The sequence below is a fragment of the Typopeltis vanoorti genome, chromosome 12, assembly GCF_054136105.1.
Source record: "Typopeltis vanoorti isolate ZY-2024b chromosome 12, IOZ_Tvanoo_1.0, whole genome shotgun sequence".
NCBI lineage: Eukaryota > Metazoa > Arthropoda > Arachnida > Uropygi > Thelyphonidae > Typopeltis > Typopeltis vanoorti.
In genome coordinates this window covers 36,666,992-36,682,676 of record NC_143560.1, presented here as the reverse complement: position 1 = coordinate 36,682,676, position 15,685 = coordinate 36,666,992, and the positions used below count along the sequence as shown (strand labels likewise).

At 35.6% G+C, this 15,685-nt stretch overlaps 1 protein-coding gene across 4 annotated transcripts in view; it reads left to right on the top strand.

Moving 5' to 3' along the window:
* LOC150100698 (cardiolipin-specific deacylase, mitochondrial) overlaps positions 1–15,685 on the top strand; it is a 67,379-nt gene that overhangs the window by 10,767 nt on the left and 40,927 nt on the right. For all 4 annotated transcript variants that reach the window (XM_090402216.1, XM_090402217.1, XM_090402215.1 and 1 more), the window contains exons 3-4: positions 3,594–3,678; positions 13,916–14,016. In XM_090402216.1, the coding sequence (XP_090258342.1) occupies positions 3,594–3,678; positions 13,916–14,016 (186 nt within the window). The remainder of the gene's footprint in view (positions 1–3,593; positions 3,679–13,915; positions 14,017–15,685) is intronic.

Below are 15,685 nucleotides of genomic sequence, written 5' to 3'. Positions count from 1 at the left end.
CGTCTTAGAACCTAGGGTGACCATATTTGCACACAGTGGTTGAGATGGGATCTTATCACAGGCTCTTAGTTCTTCATCCTTCTGAAATCCAGGTGACCAAATCTGGGCACAATAGTCCATGTGTGTGGCCTAATCAAAGCCTTATACAATGGAACAAGAATCTCCCTACTTCTACAAGTCGGTGTCCCCTGAATTTCAGATCTTATCCACCATCGTCCCCCCAGATCTCTTATTTTCTCCACATCCAACAATATATCTTCACCAAGCATAAATTCTGCATCCCATCTTTGTTTTCAAAATTTCAGAACCGTACATTTTGCAACATTAAACTCACATTCCCATGCCCAATCACTCAATTTATTCAAGTCTTCTTCTTGTAAGGCCACAACATCTTCTCTACTCTTCATGGTTTGTCCCAACTTTGCATCATCTGCAAACAACTGAATATCTCCATCCAAATCTTCACCAATATCATTAATATATAAGTTAAACAGTAATGGCCCTAAAACAGACCTCTGAAGCACACCACTAGTGACTTTCCTTTTCCTGGATATTGCACCCCCAGACACAACTTGTTGATACCTATCAGATACCCAGTCTCCAATCCAATGCATTAATCTAATATCCAACCCCATCTGCTCCAGTTTGACTATCAACTTATCATGCAGTAATCTATCAAAAGCCTTTTCGAAATCTAAGTATATTACTGTGTATCCTTCTCCTCTGTCCAAGGAAGCAGTCACCTTACTGTAATAAGTAAGTAGATTATTAAAACATGACCTCCCTTTAGCAAATTCATGCTGTCCATCAAAGATAATATCATTGTTGTCAACCCAATTCTTGATCCTAGTTCTCACAAGCTTCTCCAACAACTTAACCACAACACCTGGCACACAGATAGGTCTATAGTTTGATGCTTGAGTTCTATCACCTCCTTTATGAAGTAGCACAATCTTGCCCTCCTTCCACTCTTAGGAACTTGACCCAGTGCAAGACTCGTATTAAAAAAAGAATCTACCTAGGCAGATGTCAACTCCCTGGCACATTCCTTCAGAATATGTGATGATATATTATCGAGTCCCACAGCCTTATTAACATCTAGTTTGCTCAACTCCCCATACACCTCTTTCTCACTTACAGTCAGTCTCTCTCCTCCCCATCATCAACTGCTCTCACTCTCTCCATGAAGTCACATTCAGTGACTTCATGGAGAGATTGAGAGACTTGATGATGATTTGATTTGAAAGACCTTTATGAACTACTCATTAAGTATCTCCACCACATCTTTTGCAACAGCTGTCTTTATACCATTTTCCCCAATCACTCTCATCCTTCCATAATCATTCTTTCTTTTGCTGGCTACATATCGAAAGAACTCCTTAGGATTATTTTTGGCTTCATTAGCTAACTGTTGTTCATGTCTCACTTTTGCTACCCTTACCAACCAAGTCACCTGCCTTGCCTGGTCTTTGTAATCCCCATGAAATTGGTTATTTCCACTTCTCTTATGCTGCCTCCATAATGCCTTTTTTCTCTGTATCATATGCTTAATCTTTTTATTTATCTATTTCACACCTACCTTATTTAACCTTCTCACAATTTGAATAATACATTTAACACATACACTAGATAGTTCTTGAAAATCTCCCAATCTGCATTGATCTCTTTTCCAGCTAACTCCTCATTCCATGCTACACCTGTAAGCTGTCTCCTGAGCTCTTCATAAACACTCCCTCCCTTTGTAGTTCTGCATGTTCCTTGTCACTAGTCCCGAACTTAGTATCATCATCATCATCAGAAGATAACTGGATCATCCATAATACCATTAACACACAAGTTAAACAATGGCTTAAGTACAAAATTCTGTGGTTTGCCAGTGACTGTCCACCTCTACTTGGCACCTCCATATATCATTTTCTGATACCTGTCAGTCAATTGATGATAATTTATGATAATTTTATTTGCAAAAAGGTGATAGTGATTTATGATCATTTTACATATAGAAGGTTGGAAACCTTCTATATGTAAAATAAAACATTAGTACCATGTGTGAGATAAGGAGTAGCTAATAATTTTTAGTCGAGGTTCTTGAAAGTCTTTTGTATCTCATCCATTTATCTAGATTTTTATTCACAATATTTTTAGGGTGCATATATATGTGTGTGTATATATCAGGAGCATATATTCAGGGTGTGCTAGTTGTGTGGTGCACGCCCATGGAATAGCAATATCACAAATATATTTTTGCATTTGTTCCTGTTAAAGACTCCCCTAATTGTTTCCTGGTGTCACGTGATTCCTAAAATTAAACAGAATATGCTAATGCTTCAACAAGAGAACACTTTTCAATGCGTAAACATTGCATCACATTCACATTAATAGCCCAGGTGTGCAATCACCTGGGCTGTTTGACACCTTTGAACAGATGGTGCAGTAGGTCAAATTCTTAGTATTCCAGTAGTTTTAAACCACCCAAAAGGCAAAGTAGGGTGTGTGCTGAGACATTGGCACCCACAAATCAGTGGTTGTGATTGGTTATTGTGTCAATCAATCCAATTTAACATTGTTATTTGTCATGAGTTGCTGTTTCCTGAGTTTCATCTGTTTTGCATGCATGAAGTGTGAACTGATGTGTTTAATACACTGATATAGACAACTAATTTTCTATAAATAGTTTATAACTTTTTTGCCCATATTTACAATGGGAAACAGTGTTGATGATCTACTGAATGTCCCGTTTTCTCCAGAGCTTTTGCAAATTGTATGATTATAGTCGAAGGAGGTTGGAACTTGCATATAAATAAGTAAGTAAAACGAGTTATTAAAGCCTTACTTTGGTTCAATCTGGAAAAATAATAATTTCCCAAGTGATTACTTTTTTCTGATTTTGCATATTACAGACTGTATTTAAAAATTGTATCAAAATTCAGATTATTCGTGTCTCATTCTAGTATTTGCCAATGATAATCTAATTTCATTACAAAGGGTAAACCCTTTGTGCTTCTCACATAAACAACATGCATGTGCTGCGCACTCTTAAAACTTTCATAGATCAATAAAAATGCAATCATACAGTCAAATTGATGTGAATTTTGTAGGGTGGTTTGCATAAGCCAAATGACAGCATACCCAACCTAAATGGGCACACAACACTACTGTTATATATATATATATATATATGTATATATATATATATATATATATATATATATATATATATATATATGTGTGTGTGTGTGTGTGTGTGTGGAGTCAGCATTAAAACTTATAAGAAGGGACATTGATTGTCAAAAAGTATAATTGTCAACAGTTTGAGAAAGGGAATATAGGCTTACTTAACCAAGCCAGTAAAAGGAGATATGATAATCTATTATATTATTGTAATTAGCTCTCCATGAAGTTGTATCATTCCATGTGTTACGTCCTCATAATTTCCTTATTCACTGTATTCTTGTTGATGCATTACACTCATCAGTCTCCAAGAAAAAGATCTATTCAGTATGGTTTCATATTACTAATTTTCATAATTTTAAAAAATTTTTAATTTACTTATTTTTAGTATATAAAGTTAACATTAATCATTTTGTTTTCAGGTTGTTTGAATTTCGTAAAGTGATTTCAAACAGGAATGAGTGTCAAAGTTTTGTACCCAGCAATTATCCAGTACATATTGATAAAGTAAGAATTTATTGAAGATAGTATGTGATAGTTAAGTGTTTATTATTATTATTACCAGAGACTTTCAGGGAGTCAGAGGGAAGAATACAGGGAGGCCACGTATTACCTACACACCAGCTCTCATACCTTTTCTTGAATTAATTCACGCTACCTGCAGTTACCATCTTCCAAGGTAAGCCATTCCAGTTATGTGTGGCTTTATGAGAGAAAAATCTATCTCTCACCTCTTTCTTAACTGCCTTCATTCTCATCTTCCATGGATGCCCTGTTGTCCTCTCCCACCCTCCATGTAATGAAAAATTCCATCTACCAGTATTTTGTATGATCCTTTCAGAAATCGTTAGGTTTCTATCACATTGCCCCTCTTTCTCCTGTTTGCTAATGCCCGCAATTCACACATTCTCAATATGTCCTCATAATCTACATTTCACAATCCCAATATTGTCTTTAACACTCTCCTTTTCACTCTCTCCACCGTATCTTTGGAAACTAGGAAACCAAATCTATGTACAGTAGTCCTCGTGATGACATATCATATCAATGACTTGTAAAGAGGCAAAATAACTTTTTTATCCTTACATGTTGATGTTTGTTTCAGCATTGTAATTATCATCTGAGTTGTATTTCTCAGAGGATACTTAGAACTTCAACTTCCTATCTACTAAAATTCCAAAATTCCTAACTTGATCAGTTTTTTCATTGTGTATCTTATCACACAAAGATCTATAATTTTACATTACTAACAGTGACCTGATAATCATTTTCATTTGCCCACAATTCCAGCATGTTGAAATTTCTGCAAGTATTACATGTCAGTCAAATTGCTGATATTTATTTTGTAGCTCTCACTCACCAAAGCTGTTCATAAACCTATAGTGTATTTGTATAGTGGGTGGGATAAGATTTTTTTTTCTCTATTTATGTTAATTTTATATATTTTTATTTATATTTTAATGTAGTCCAGACCAAACAGTGAGCTTTTTCAAGTCATTTTAGGCCTCAAAATTATCAGGGCAGTGGTCTCGCACCAGGTAGTGAAATTTCTCTCCCACCTAAAGACAGTCACAAATATCCGTACCCATGGCAGGATTCAATCTCACAGCCTGCTGGTTGGACAGCAGATATTCTAATCACTCAGCAAGCCAATTACCCTGCCTAGCTTTGCATCTTCATCAACAATCTGTATGCATCTTGTATGTCAAACCCTCCTAATGTCATTAACATAAAGACTGAATAATAATGGACCAAAAACTGATCCCTGAGTCACACCACTGATCCTTAAATTTTACAGACTTGCTTCCTCCAATACATACACCACTTTTTGATATCTTTCGGTCAGCCACCTCCTTATCCAAGCTAATAGTTTACAATCCATTTTCATATCTTCCATCTTATACAAAAGTATTCTATGCTGTAGCTTGTCAGAAGCCTTAGCAGAGTCCAAAAGTATCATGGTGTATTCATTCCCCTTGTCTGCCTCAACCGTGACTTGATTAAAATGTCAGCAAGTTACTCAAATGTGATTTTTCTTTAGTAAACCCATTCTGTTTATGACAAATTATAGATTCTCTGTCAACCTGTTTCTGTATGCAGGCTCTTGCCAACTTTTCCATAATCTTTACCATCGCTCTGGAGATACCAATAAGTAAATAGTTAGTCACATCAGTCTTTGCACCACCTTTGTGTGATGGGATTATCAGAATGATTTGGAAAGAATCATGTAATCCCATCATTTGAGCAATTTCAAGGACTGATCCTCCTTTTAAATTAAGCAAAGGAATCAAGACTATATTTTTTGCTTGGAGAGTAGTGAATGAGTGAAATGGGTTGACAGAGTCTGTTGTGCATGCTTTGCTAGTGAATAGGTTCACTAGTTCACAAGGAGAGGTATCATATGTATTTTGGGTATAGCATGGTCCTCCCGCAATGAGTCTTTGGAGTTCATGGAGATACATGGATGGGATAACCCCATCATTCTTTCCACTCCTGTGGAATCTTCCCTGTGCTGAGATTCAAATGATACCTTTGACACTTTTAGCATCCATAATGCTATTCTCATTAATCCCAATGCCAAATTCTTATTCAATTCTTGCAATAGTTCTAGTACCTCTTTTTTTTTTCTTCACATTTGACATCCATAGATGCTGTCTGGTCATGCCATCCTGCCATGGACATGGATGTTTGTGATTTTCCTACAAACTGTGTGTGTGGAAAGGGAATCTGCAACCCTACCACTTATTCTAGCAGAAGACTTCACTCCCAAAACCCGATGGGGTATGGGAGTGACCAGACGGCATCTGTGGACATCGAATATGAAAAAAAAAAAAAAAAGGTATTAGAACTTTTGCATGAATTGAATAAGAATTTGGCAATGGGATTAATGAGAATATCATCATCATGGATGCTAAAACTGTCACATATATACTGAGTTTCTTCATCCATTGAGAGGCAGTATCGAGCTTCATGTTGTATGTATCAGGTTGATAGCTCTTCTGCATCTGTCACCCACATACCATTCTTATTCTATAGTCATTTTTTCACCTTTTCATTCTTTCTTTTACTTGCAGCATAATGCTAGAATTCTTTTGCATTGTCTTTAGCTTGAAGAGCAAGTTTCTTTTCATACAGTATTTGTAACTTCTCTGACTTGTGCATTGTGATTTTCACAACTGATGTCATCTTTATGTACATGGTATTCCTTCCACATAATCTCTTTTCTTGAGAATCTTGTGTTCAGTAAGATTGCACATCTGTTTCACTCCTACGCTATTAATTCTTAAACTCTAGAAATGAAGCATTCCAGTATTGCATCATTTAAGTATTTTTTTAAAATTCTTTGCACATATATGGCTGATATCTTTCCCATCCAGCAACTGATGCCATGAGACTGAACCTAGTATTCTCCTCAGTTGGTCATAATTTCCTGCTTTCAACTTTGAAATATTCATATACTTAGATGCTCCCCACATCAGTATAGCGTGTGATCACTGTACTGATCACACCAGCTGCAGGCAAAATGGTTGCATCTTTAACTGAAACTATAATCAGGTCTAAAACTCTTTGACCTCAAGTTCCTTCTGCAACAGCTGCTTGAGGAAGGTATCTTCTTAACAGTTCAATAAATTTCATTCTTTTCATGAGATTTCACTGTTCTGATAATTAAAGTCATCCACGATGATTACTCATTTAGCACCTGTCTTGTTGATTTGAAAATGCATTTCATTACCTAACAACTGATCTGTTAGGTCTCTGACAATCACCTGAATAAATTTTATCTTATTAGACTCCATGTTAGCACCAGCTAGCTTCAAACTCTACGCTACTTGGAAAATTGTTACTAATGTTGCGATCATAGCAATTCTACCCTAAATAGACTTGAAACATCCAATATCATTAGTAGCTATCTCTTCCCCCCCTGCCCTTTCCTCTCCTGTCTTCTCTGCTCTTCCTAAAAAATACTGTATCCTTTACACTTGATTCGATAGTATATCTGCTTCTGAGAACCAGGTCTCACTCTAATGCCTATAGTCTGAGGTAATAACTCTACTCCTTTGTTCTTGATACTTCTCATATTTGTGTACAGACATAAGTTACATCTGGGCTTTTTTTTTGTATACTCACTTCTGGAGTCTGCATGACTCAGTTGGATGACTTTCAGATCCCTGATCATATCTAATTCTAATACAGACATTCTTGCATATATACTGAATAAGCCCAAACTAGACAAGCACACCATCATCCTTTTATTATAATCACCACTGTGATTAAGCCTATTCATATCATTAACCTAGCTGCATAATTTAGTTGCTCCTATATATAGATTCTCACCATTCCTTCCATCACTTTAACACTCTCTGTATTAAGTCTCATACCAATAAATAATTTCTTAAAATTCCTGATGCCAAATCCATTCAAGTGCAGGCCATTTCTCTTATATAAATTTGTTCTTACCTCAAACTCACTCTTCATGGTCTCACAGCCACAAATTTTGTGTAATTGTTAAACATGTGCATTAGTTAGTGCCAGATCATTTGTTACTTCCCTTTTAGTTCTCATTTCTGTAGCATTTAGTCTTCTTATGTTTGTAAGCAAAAACTTTATTAATAATTAAAAATTAATATGAAATCAGACAAATCTAAAACTATAAATATCAAATATTCATCTTCACTGTTTATTGTGAATTGGTATCATCTGTGGAATCTCATTTTAAAAAAATCTGTAAAGTACCCTAAAGATTTCATTTCTATGTGTATTTTATGTAACACAGTACTAGTAAGTATTTTAATAAAACCTTTTAATGAACCTCCCAATTTTCTTTTTTTTACTATATTTGTGTATTTTATTGCCATTTTCTTTTGATACAGTCTTTTGCTCCTGTTCTCAAATTTTGAATATGGATGACATGACTTTTCTCAATTTTTGCTTGCATTCTGGCCCTGTACCTGAAAAGAACTAGCCAAAAATTTTCTTGACAAATGTTTCTGAAAGTCTTTCATATCTCATTCATTTATCTAAATTTTTTGCGTAAAATATTTCATGGGTATATGTGAAGTCAGTATTAAATCATGGAAGGAAGGATGGAGGATTTAATAATTTCTGAGATTTCTTTTTCTAATCAGTACAAAGCAATTGCCTGATTTATATTAGCTAATCAGAGAATTCATCAAGCGATCTTTTCTCTGCTGACCTGATGACAGACCAACACATCCCGAGACATATTAGGTGGGGAATGGGCACAAAGCATCAGTCTGGTGTATAATAACTAATCAAAGAGTTCAGTATCAAGCGATCTTTTCCCTGCCAATATTCATCATATTGGCAGGGAAAAGAGTCTGATGAATGTTTTCCCCATTTTTGAGTATTACTGAAATTAAACTTTCCAGTCCAATATATGAGATTAATGTTGGAAAACCAGCACCAAATTTTACCATTAGAAGGTAGGCATTTCTAATGGTACATTAGTAAAATGTTGAGAGGATGACGGTAATCACCTGCTCTGGAGACCAGTTATATAACAGCCACTTCAGGTACCCACTAAACAAATGACGTCTTTCATCTAATAATGATAATCATCTGCTACTTAATTTGCAGATGCACCTAAAAACTGCAGTTTGCAAATTTTAATTTATTTATATATTATTTTATTTTTTATAATCTGTCTAATTTCTAAGGAATGCTTTTGATATTAGTATCTCTGTGTCACAGTTAGTGGGGCATTGAACCCTTTGAATAGAAAAGAAGTTAGTTCAATTCTCATAATGATGAGAGGAATCTTTTTTGTGGACTTTTTCTGTTGAAGATGAATTAGTTGATCTCATATGGAGGTAGCAGAATTTCTTTTTCCCAGAATCTCAGTTTTTTGTTGTTGTTTTTATCCTGCACACATGCAAATTGCTGAGAGAGAGAGAGAATACATGCAATTAAGACAGAAATACTGTTGGCAGTAAGTGACATAGTGTGCAGATAGATGCAAATACAGATAGTATATGGATGGAGGATTAAGTATTGTAGACAATGGGATGTGTGGTATGGAGCACCCTCCCACAATTAATCCTTGGACTACTTGAAAGTGTCACATAAAAGTAATAATAATAATTACAGTTTTGTGTTGTACTGTAAAATACTTTCATATCATTATAAATATATTCTCTAACAAACAAACCAGCTAGTTATTTTGTTTAGTCCTCATTTGGTAATTCAATTATGCTAAGCAAATGACAGCTATTTTTCTCTCTCAGCTTATGTTTGTCAATTTTTTTGTGAATTTTTTTCTCTTTCAAAAGTGACATCTATTATTCTCTGTCGGTTCCAAGGCTTCTAGGTCTTGCATTTCTGGACAAAGAAATGCAAGGTTTATAGGTTGCTTGTTATTGCCATTTATGTTGCAATAAGCAAAACAAATAGATGCAACTTGATGAATCATAAGATTTTAAACAACCAGAATTACATATAAGGTGTGTCTGGAGTTGTATTAATTTTAATGGATTTATCCTTAGCTAGTAACAGTTGCTATTTTTTTTTCTAGTGTCTTTTTAAAGTCATATGTCATGTTTTGCAATGGAGAGTGAGTTCATGTTTACTGAATTGGCTGATGTGCAATGATGTACACAAGCAATTCAGGACAACACTTTGTCATTGAAAATGCTCTTGAACATTTGCTCATCATCATCAGCATCACCACTCTTGTGAGTGTAGCATTGCTGCACCACAAAATGGAGGCAGTGATGAACTTTGAACATACTGGAAACTGATACTATACCTAGTGCCAAGGAATCCATGCACAAGCACACTGAGGATTGCAGTAGGAGAGGGTGTCTTCCAAGTGGTTGTATGGAGGGTCAAGCATGAAAATTGGGTTTATCTATACCCTTTCCAGCAGTTTCAAACACTTATCATATGATCACCATTGTCAATTGGTATTTTTAAGTGGGTTCTACAATGGCATACGTTTGAACCAACAATTTCTGTTTTGTGGGTTTGCTCTTCACAGATGCGATACTCACCAAAAATGGCATTTTCAGTTATGATGACAGTCAAATGTTGGCCAATCAAAATCCACATTAAAGCCATCAGCAGTGATTCTCCATCAGTGTATCAGCTAGTATCTTTGGAGACAGATTAATAGGACCATATGTATCGCCAAACAAACATCTTTTGTGATGTGCACGATTACATTTCCTTGGTTTGCAGCAGAAACAAATGAGTTTCTGCTGCAAATGCAGATGGAGTTCCACCACACTTCAGCCATGTGGCTCAAAGGTATCTTGATGAAGGGTTTCCTGAAAGATGTGATTGAGATTGACTAATTACATGGCCTCCTCAGTCACCTGATCTAAATTTTCTCTGGATTTTTATTTCTGCTCAGTAGTGTGCAGGCATTACACTCTCCACCAGTTTATGACCATATGAGTCAGGTACAGTAGGTGTACACTGTAGTGAACACCATTATAATGAAATGATGCACTATATCAAACTATGGAAAAGTCCTGGCCTAAGGTCCACAGAACCAGTGATATTTTAAGTTCACTGTTACCAACAGTGAAAGCACAAAGCCTTTACGATAATGAATTGAATTTCCTAGCAAATGACATCACAGTCAGAAAAAAGGAAATGGTGGTGACAACAGAACGATGTGTGATAGGAACCATACATGAACAAAGAAAATTGTGAAAAAATGCAAGGACTCATACACTGATGACAGAACATTAAGGATTGATAGGCCAAGCAATATTCATAAAAACACACAACAGCATGAAAAGGTACACATTCAAACAATAATGTAGATATATAAGAAAGAAGAGTATGAAATTATAAAAATGGAAATACAGGATTGATATTTAAATTTCAAAATGTTATGAATTAATAAATTAATTAATTCATAGGTTAGCATAAATTAATGTCACTTACCTGAAATATTCATAATGAATTAAATATTTTCTGTGAAATATTCATAATGAACTAAACATTGATAAAGAATCTTTCAGAAACAAAACAAACTGTTATCCATGTCAGGTTTTTTTCTCCTGAGTGTGAAGGGATAAAAACCCTGCTAGCTACATACGAGATTGGCTAACTCACCTTCAGTTGAAAAAAAAAAAAAACTATATAAGATTCCTTGAGTCATGAAAAGAATTGAACCTATTGAAACATCTGCAGAAGAGATACTAAACTGCACCTAAACTGCGCTTTATACCGTTCATGTGCCTGCCGGTCACCTTTCTCCTTAAATTCCCTCCATAGTTGTTTCTTTTTTTGCAGCTCAAGCTTAATGGTGTTATTCATCCATTTAACCCCTACTTGATTTATTATTCGGACTCTAGGTATACAGTCAGCCATTGCTTCATGCAAGCACTTCTTAACTACCTCCCATGCACTATCAACTTCTAGTCCTTGCAGTTGTACATGCCATGGCACTGAACCAATCAAACTCCTGAGCTTGTCATACTTTCCAGCCCGATAATTCCACATGTACCCTGTCTTAATTGAAAATTCTACACCTTTAGCCACCTCCCAAGTCAAGACCCTATGATCACTCTCACCAGTTGGTGGCAATATGGTCATATTTGTTACAGCCAAATTCTCAGACATAATTACTAGGTCAAGCACTCTCCGACCCCTAGTATTTTCCATTACATGCTGTCGCAGATAGTTATCCCTTAATAACCGCATAAAATCCAATTCCTTCCTCCCGTGTGTCCTCTCCTCACTCCAATCAATGCAACCATAGTTGAAATCTCCCATAATAATCACCCTCCTTCCACTCATTTCTTCTATTTGCTTGTACATACTGTCACCACCATCTTTTCCATCACCTGGTCTATAGCAGCACCCAATTGTATATTTAGTTCTGCTAGCCACAATCTCACACCAAATGGCCTCAAACGTGCTCTTTACTCTATCCTGCAATTCAACTTCTATTCTCCTTGGCTGTAGCTCATCAGCTATCATCAACAATACTCCTCCCCCCATTTTATTCTCTCTGTCATTCCTGAACACACTATATCCATCACATTCAATCCCACTGGCTATATCATCTACAGTCAGCCATGTCTCACTAATACCAATAACCTGTGGTCTGGAAGTGCCAACCATGGCCAAAAACTCTTCCTTCTTGTTCCTAATACTCCTAGTATTAGTGTACATGAATTTAAGACCCCCATTAGCCCCAACCCTACCTTGATGCCTTATATTAACTATCCCACTCTGATTTGTTGTCCTTATTTGCTCTGGCATATTATATTCATTCTTACATTCAACTGCCTCCCTAAGGACTGTATATCTACTCCCCCCCCTTAACAAATCTAGTTTCCCTGAATTGGCACATCCACTACATTCAGCAACACTTTCTCAAGTCTTCTTACACCATAACCATTCAAATGCAAGCCATCCATCTTATACAGATCCTTTCGCCCATCAAACTCACTCCACACGTCCACAAATTCCACACCACTCGTCATATATAACCCACGCATAAAGTCATTCCCAATTATGGCCCTCCTTTTAAACATTTCACTGTCATACTGTGGCAAAAGACCAATCATTCTAACTCTCTCACTCTTTTCTTTTGCTACCTCAAACAATTCATTCAGGTCTTCTATCATTTCCATTTTATCTCCTTTCAAATCATTCGTACCTGCCACAACAATCATTTCTTTCACCCTTTCCTTTTGCTCTCTAATAGACTCAATTACATCCTTTATGGTCGCACCAGGTTGGTACAATTTTGTCAAATCCTCTACTAACACACCTCGTACTAACGAGTCTCCATACAGCACTCTATCCTTCATTTTGTTCATGTTCACATTCATACGTCTATTTTTCCTGACATACCTTTTATTATTGGTTGGTTCATTCAGTCGACTTTTGTTCATGCACTCTAGCTGCTGTTTTGCCCTTTCTATCGCACCATTCAACAACGTGATCTCACTCAATGCGTCTATCTCATCTTTTTTATTCTCTGAGAAATCATTAATACTATCATTCACACTTTCTATATTCACACTCTCACAATTCTCATGTACAACCTTGCCGTTTCTTGTCATATCCCTATTTTCTTCATTCTGAAGTTTGACAAAAATATCACACTCACAATCCGAAATACATTTCAATTCCTCATTCTCCCTACATTTTCTACACACATTCAATCCTTTATTATCTTCTAACCACACTCCGACTGCACTCTGCAAAGCGTACATTTCACAGTGAGTACACTGACTCATTTCTTTTATACTACCGTTCTTTGATAAAGATGGCGAACCATCATTACTGGCCGCCATTTTCCTTTGTACAGGTGCCATACTTATTTGCAACGTGTTTTATCAAATTATAGGTTATAACACACCAAAAACACACAAACATACGCACTAAAATATGCAAGGCAAACAAAACTATGCAATATTAAGTAATTTTATTAACGATAACTGAAAATAATACTTATCTTATCAGGAGCTTGCACGAACACTACTCACTATGATACTGTTGTTCTTTTTTTTGAAGATTTAACTATGGTTTAAAACTTATACATCATCTTATTAAATTTTTTCACTTGATTATAACATTATACCATATACATTACATATACTTTAATATCATGATTGCAAATGAGGAAATAACTGCATATTATGTTGACCTTGTTGATATCATTTAATAGCTTTGTTTTAATTACAGATTTATTTTGAAAATTATGTTTGCCATTGCAATAACTTATATCTTTTGCATATTATCTAATTGACTGTAGGTTGAGAATCACCAGCATTATCAAATCTTAGATGGCCATTTCTTAAGCCCCTTTGTGCAATATTTACCAGATGTGGTACCTAAGGAGTCACATATTGCAAGGTAATGATCCTAAAAGCATTTTAAAGGAAAATTTTTCATTTAAGAAAAAAAACATTTACAGCCTTTTAAAAATTATTCTTTACATTTCTTTTGTTTCATTACTTTAACTGTAAGGGTTTCTTATGGGTCAAAAACATAACTGAGAGGATACCTCCACACAGCCTTTTAAAGGAATCTGGAGACCAGGTCTTCTGATGTAATATTTAATCCACACCTTCTCTTGGTGCACCTCCATCAGTAGGCATCTGCCTGGATATTGAACAAAGGAGGTTAGGATCACAATTTGGGTTTTAACTAACCAAATTGTAGTCTGTTTTGGCTTAAACCAAAAGACAGTGATGATATAACAAGAAAATATCATGCTAGCTGGGGTTATCATCTAGTTAAATAGAGCAATCGCCATTTTCACCAGGAATCAGAGGCGATTTGTGAAAAGTCAGCTACTGGAACAAACCTGAATCTCAACATCAGCAGAATTCAAAATAGGTGCTGTCAATGTGAGAAGTATCAGTGAAAAAGAAAAGGAGCTGACAGAAGAATTAGAGAAATACTCTATCAATATAATTGGTGTTACAGATGAACAAAAACAGGTGCGAATCCTCTAAATAATAAATACAAGACTTCAGGAAATAATGATCAATAAAAGGAAGACTATCTAGAAAATTCAACACTAAACACAAACTTCTTGCTTGGCAGACAGTATCAAGAAGAGTGATGTGAGCAAATATCAAAATGGGGATTAGGATAATGAGAGTTATGTGTCTATGATCCCACAGAAGATTCTACTAAGGAAGAATTGGAGGAATTTTTCGATTCATTAGAAAAGGCATCTAACATGAAGAAAAATTGGACCTTGTTCGAGATCTAAACATCAAGGTAGAAAATTAATACTAGGCATATAGAAGTGTTTGAGAGGAAATTTGGACAAAATAGGACAAAGCTAATAATAATAATGGTATGCTATATTTCTGTTCAGGACATGAACTAGCCATCACTAACAAAAATTGCACATAGATTCATATGGAAGGAGGATACAAGTTTAGACTTAGATATCATTATCAACAATAACACAGTCAACCTCTTGTTGACCATGTTATTGTTGATGGTGATATGATATCTTCATTTATAGCGCTTTAGTTTAAAATAGGAAGTGATTACCATTTAGTTTTGAGCGGGATGAAATTGATATCATATTGAAAAGAAAAATGTATAAAAACGTTCCAAAAAGAATCAAAATCAAACAGCAAGAGGTGAGCTGTAGACTCAAATATATGAACATTATTCAAGAAAAGATGAAAGAGTTTGAAAGTGAAAACCATACTTTGGAGACTAGTGGCAAACTCTGGAGAAACATTGGAATTTTTATTTATTTATTTATTTTTATTGATCCTACACATGAGAGGTCACAAGACCCCATAATGCAACAGTGCCATGTATAGGCAGGTGGTTAATAAGAAAGAAGAAATCTATTTACATGTTTTTGAAAAGCTGGGGGTTATATTCATCATGAAAAAGAGTATGGAGAAAGGTGCACAATGAGAGGTTGGTTTGATATTTTTCAAGTTGGGCTGTATGGATATTGACCAGTGGCTGCTCATGTTCTTATATGATTAGAAGAAAGTGAGAGAGTGGTAATGGCCTGTTCAATGAAGCAATAATGCAGAGACAC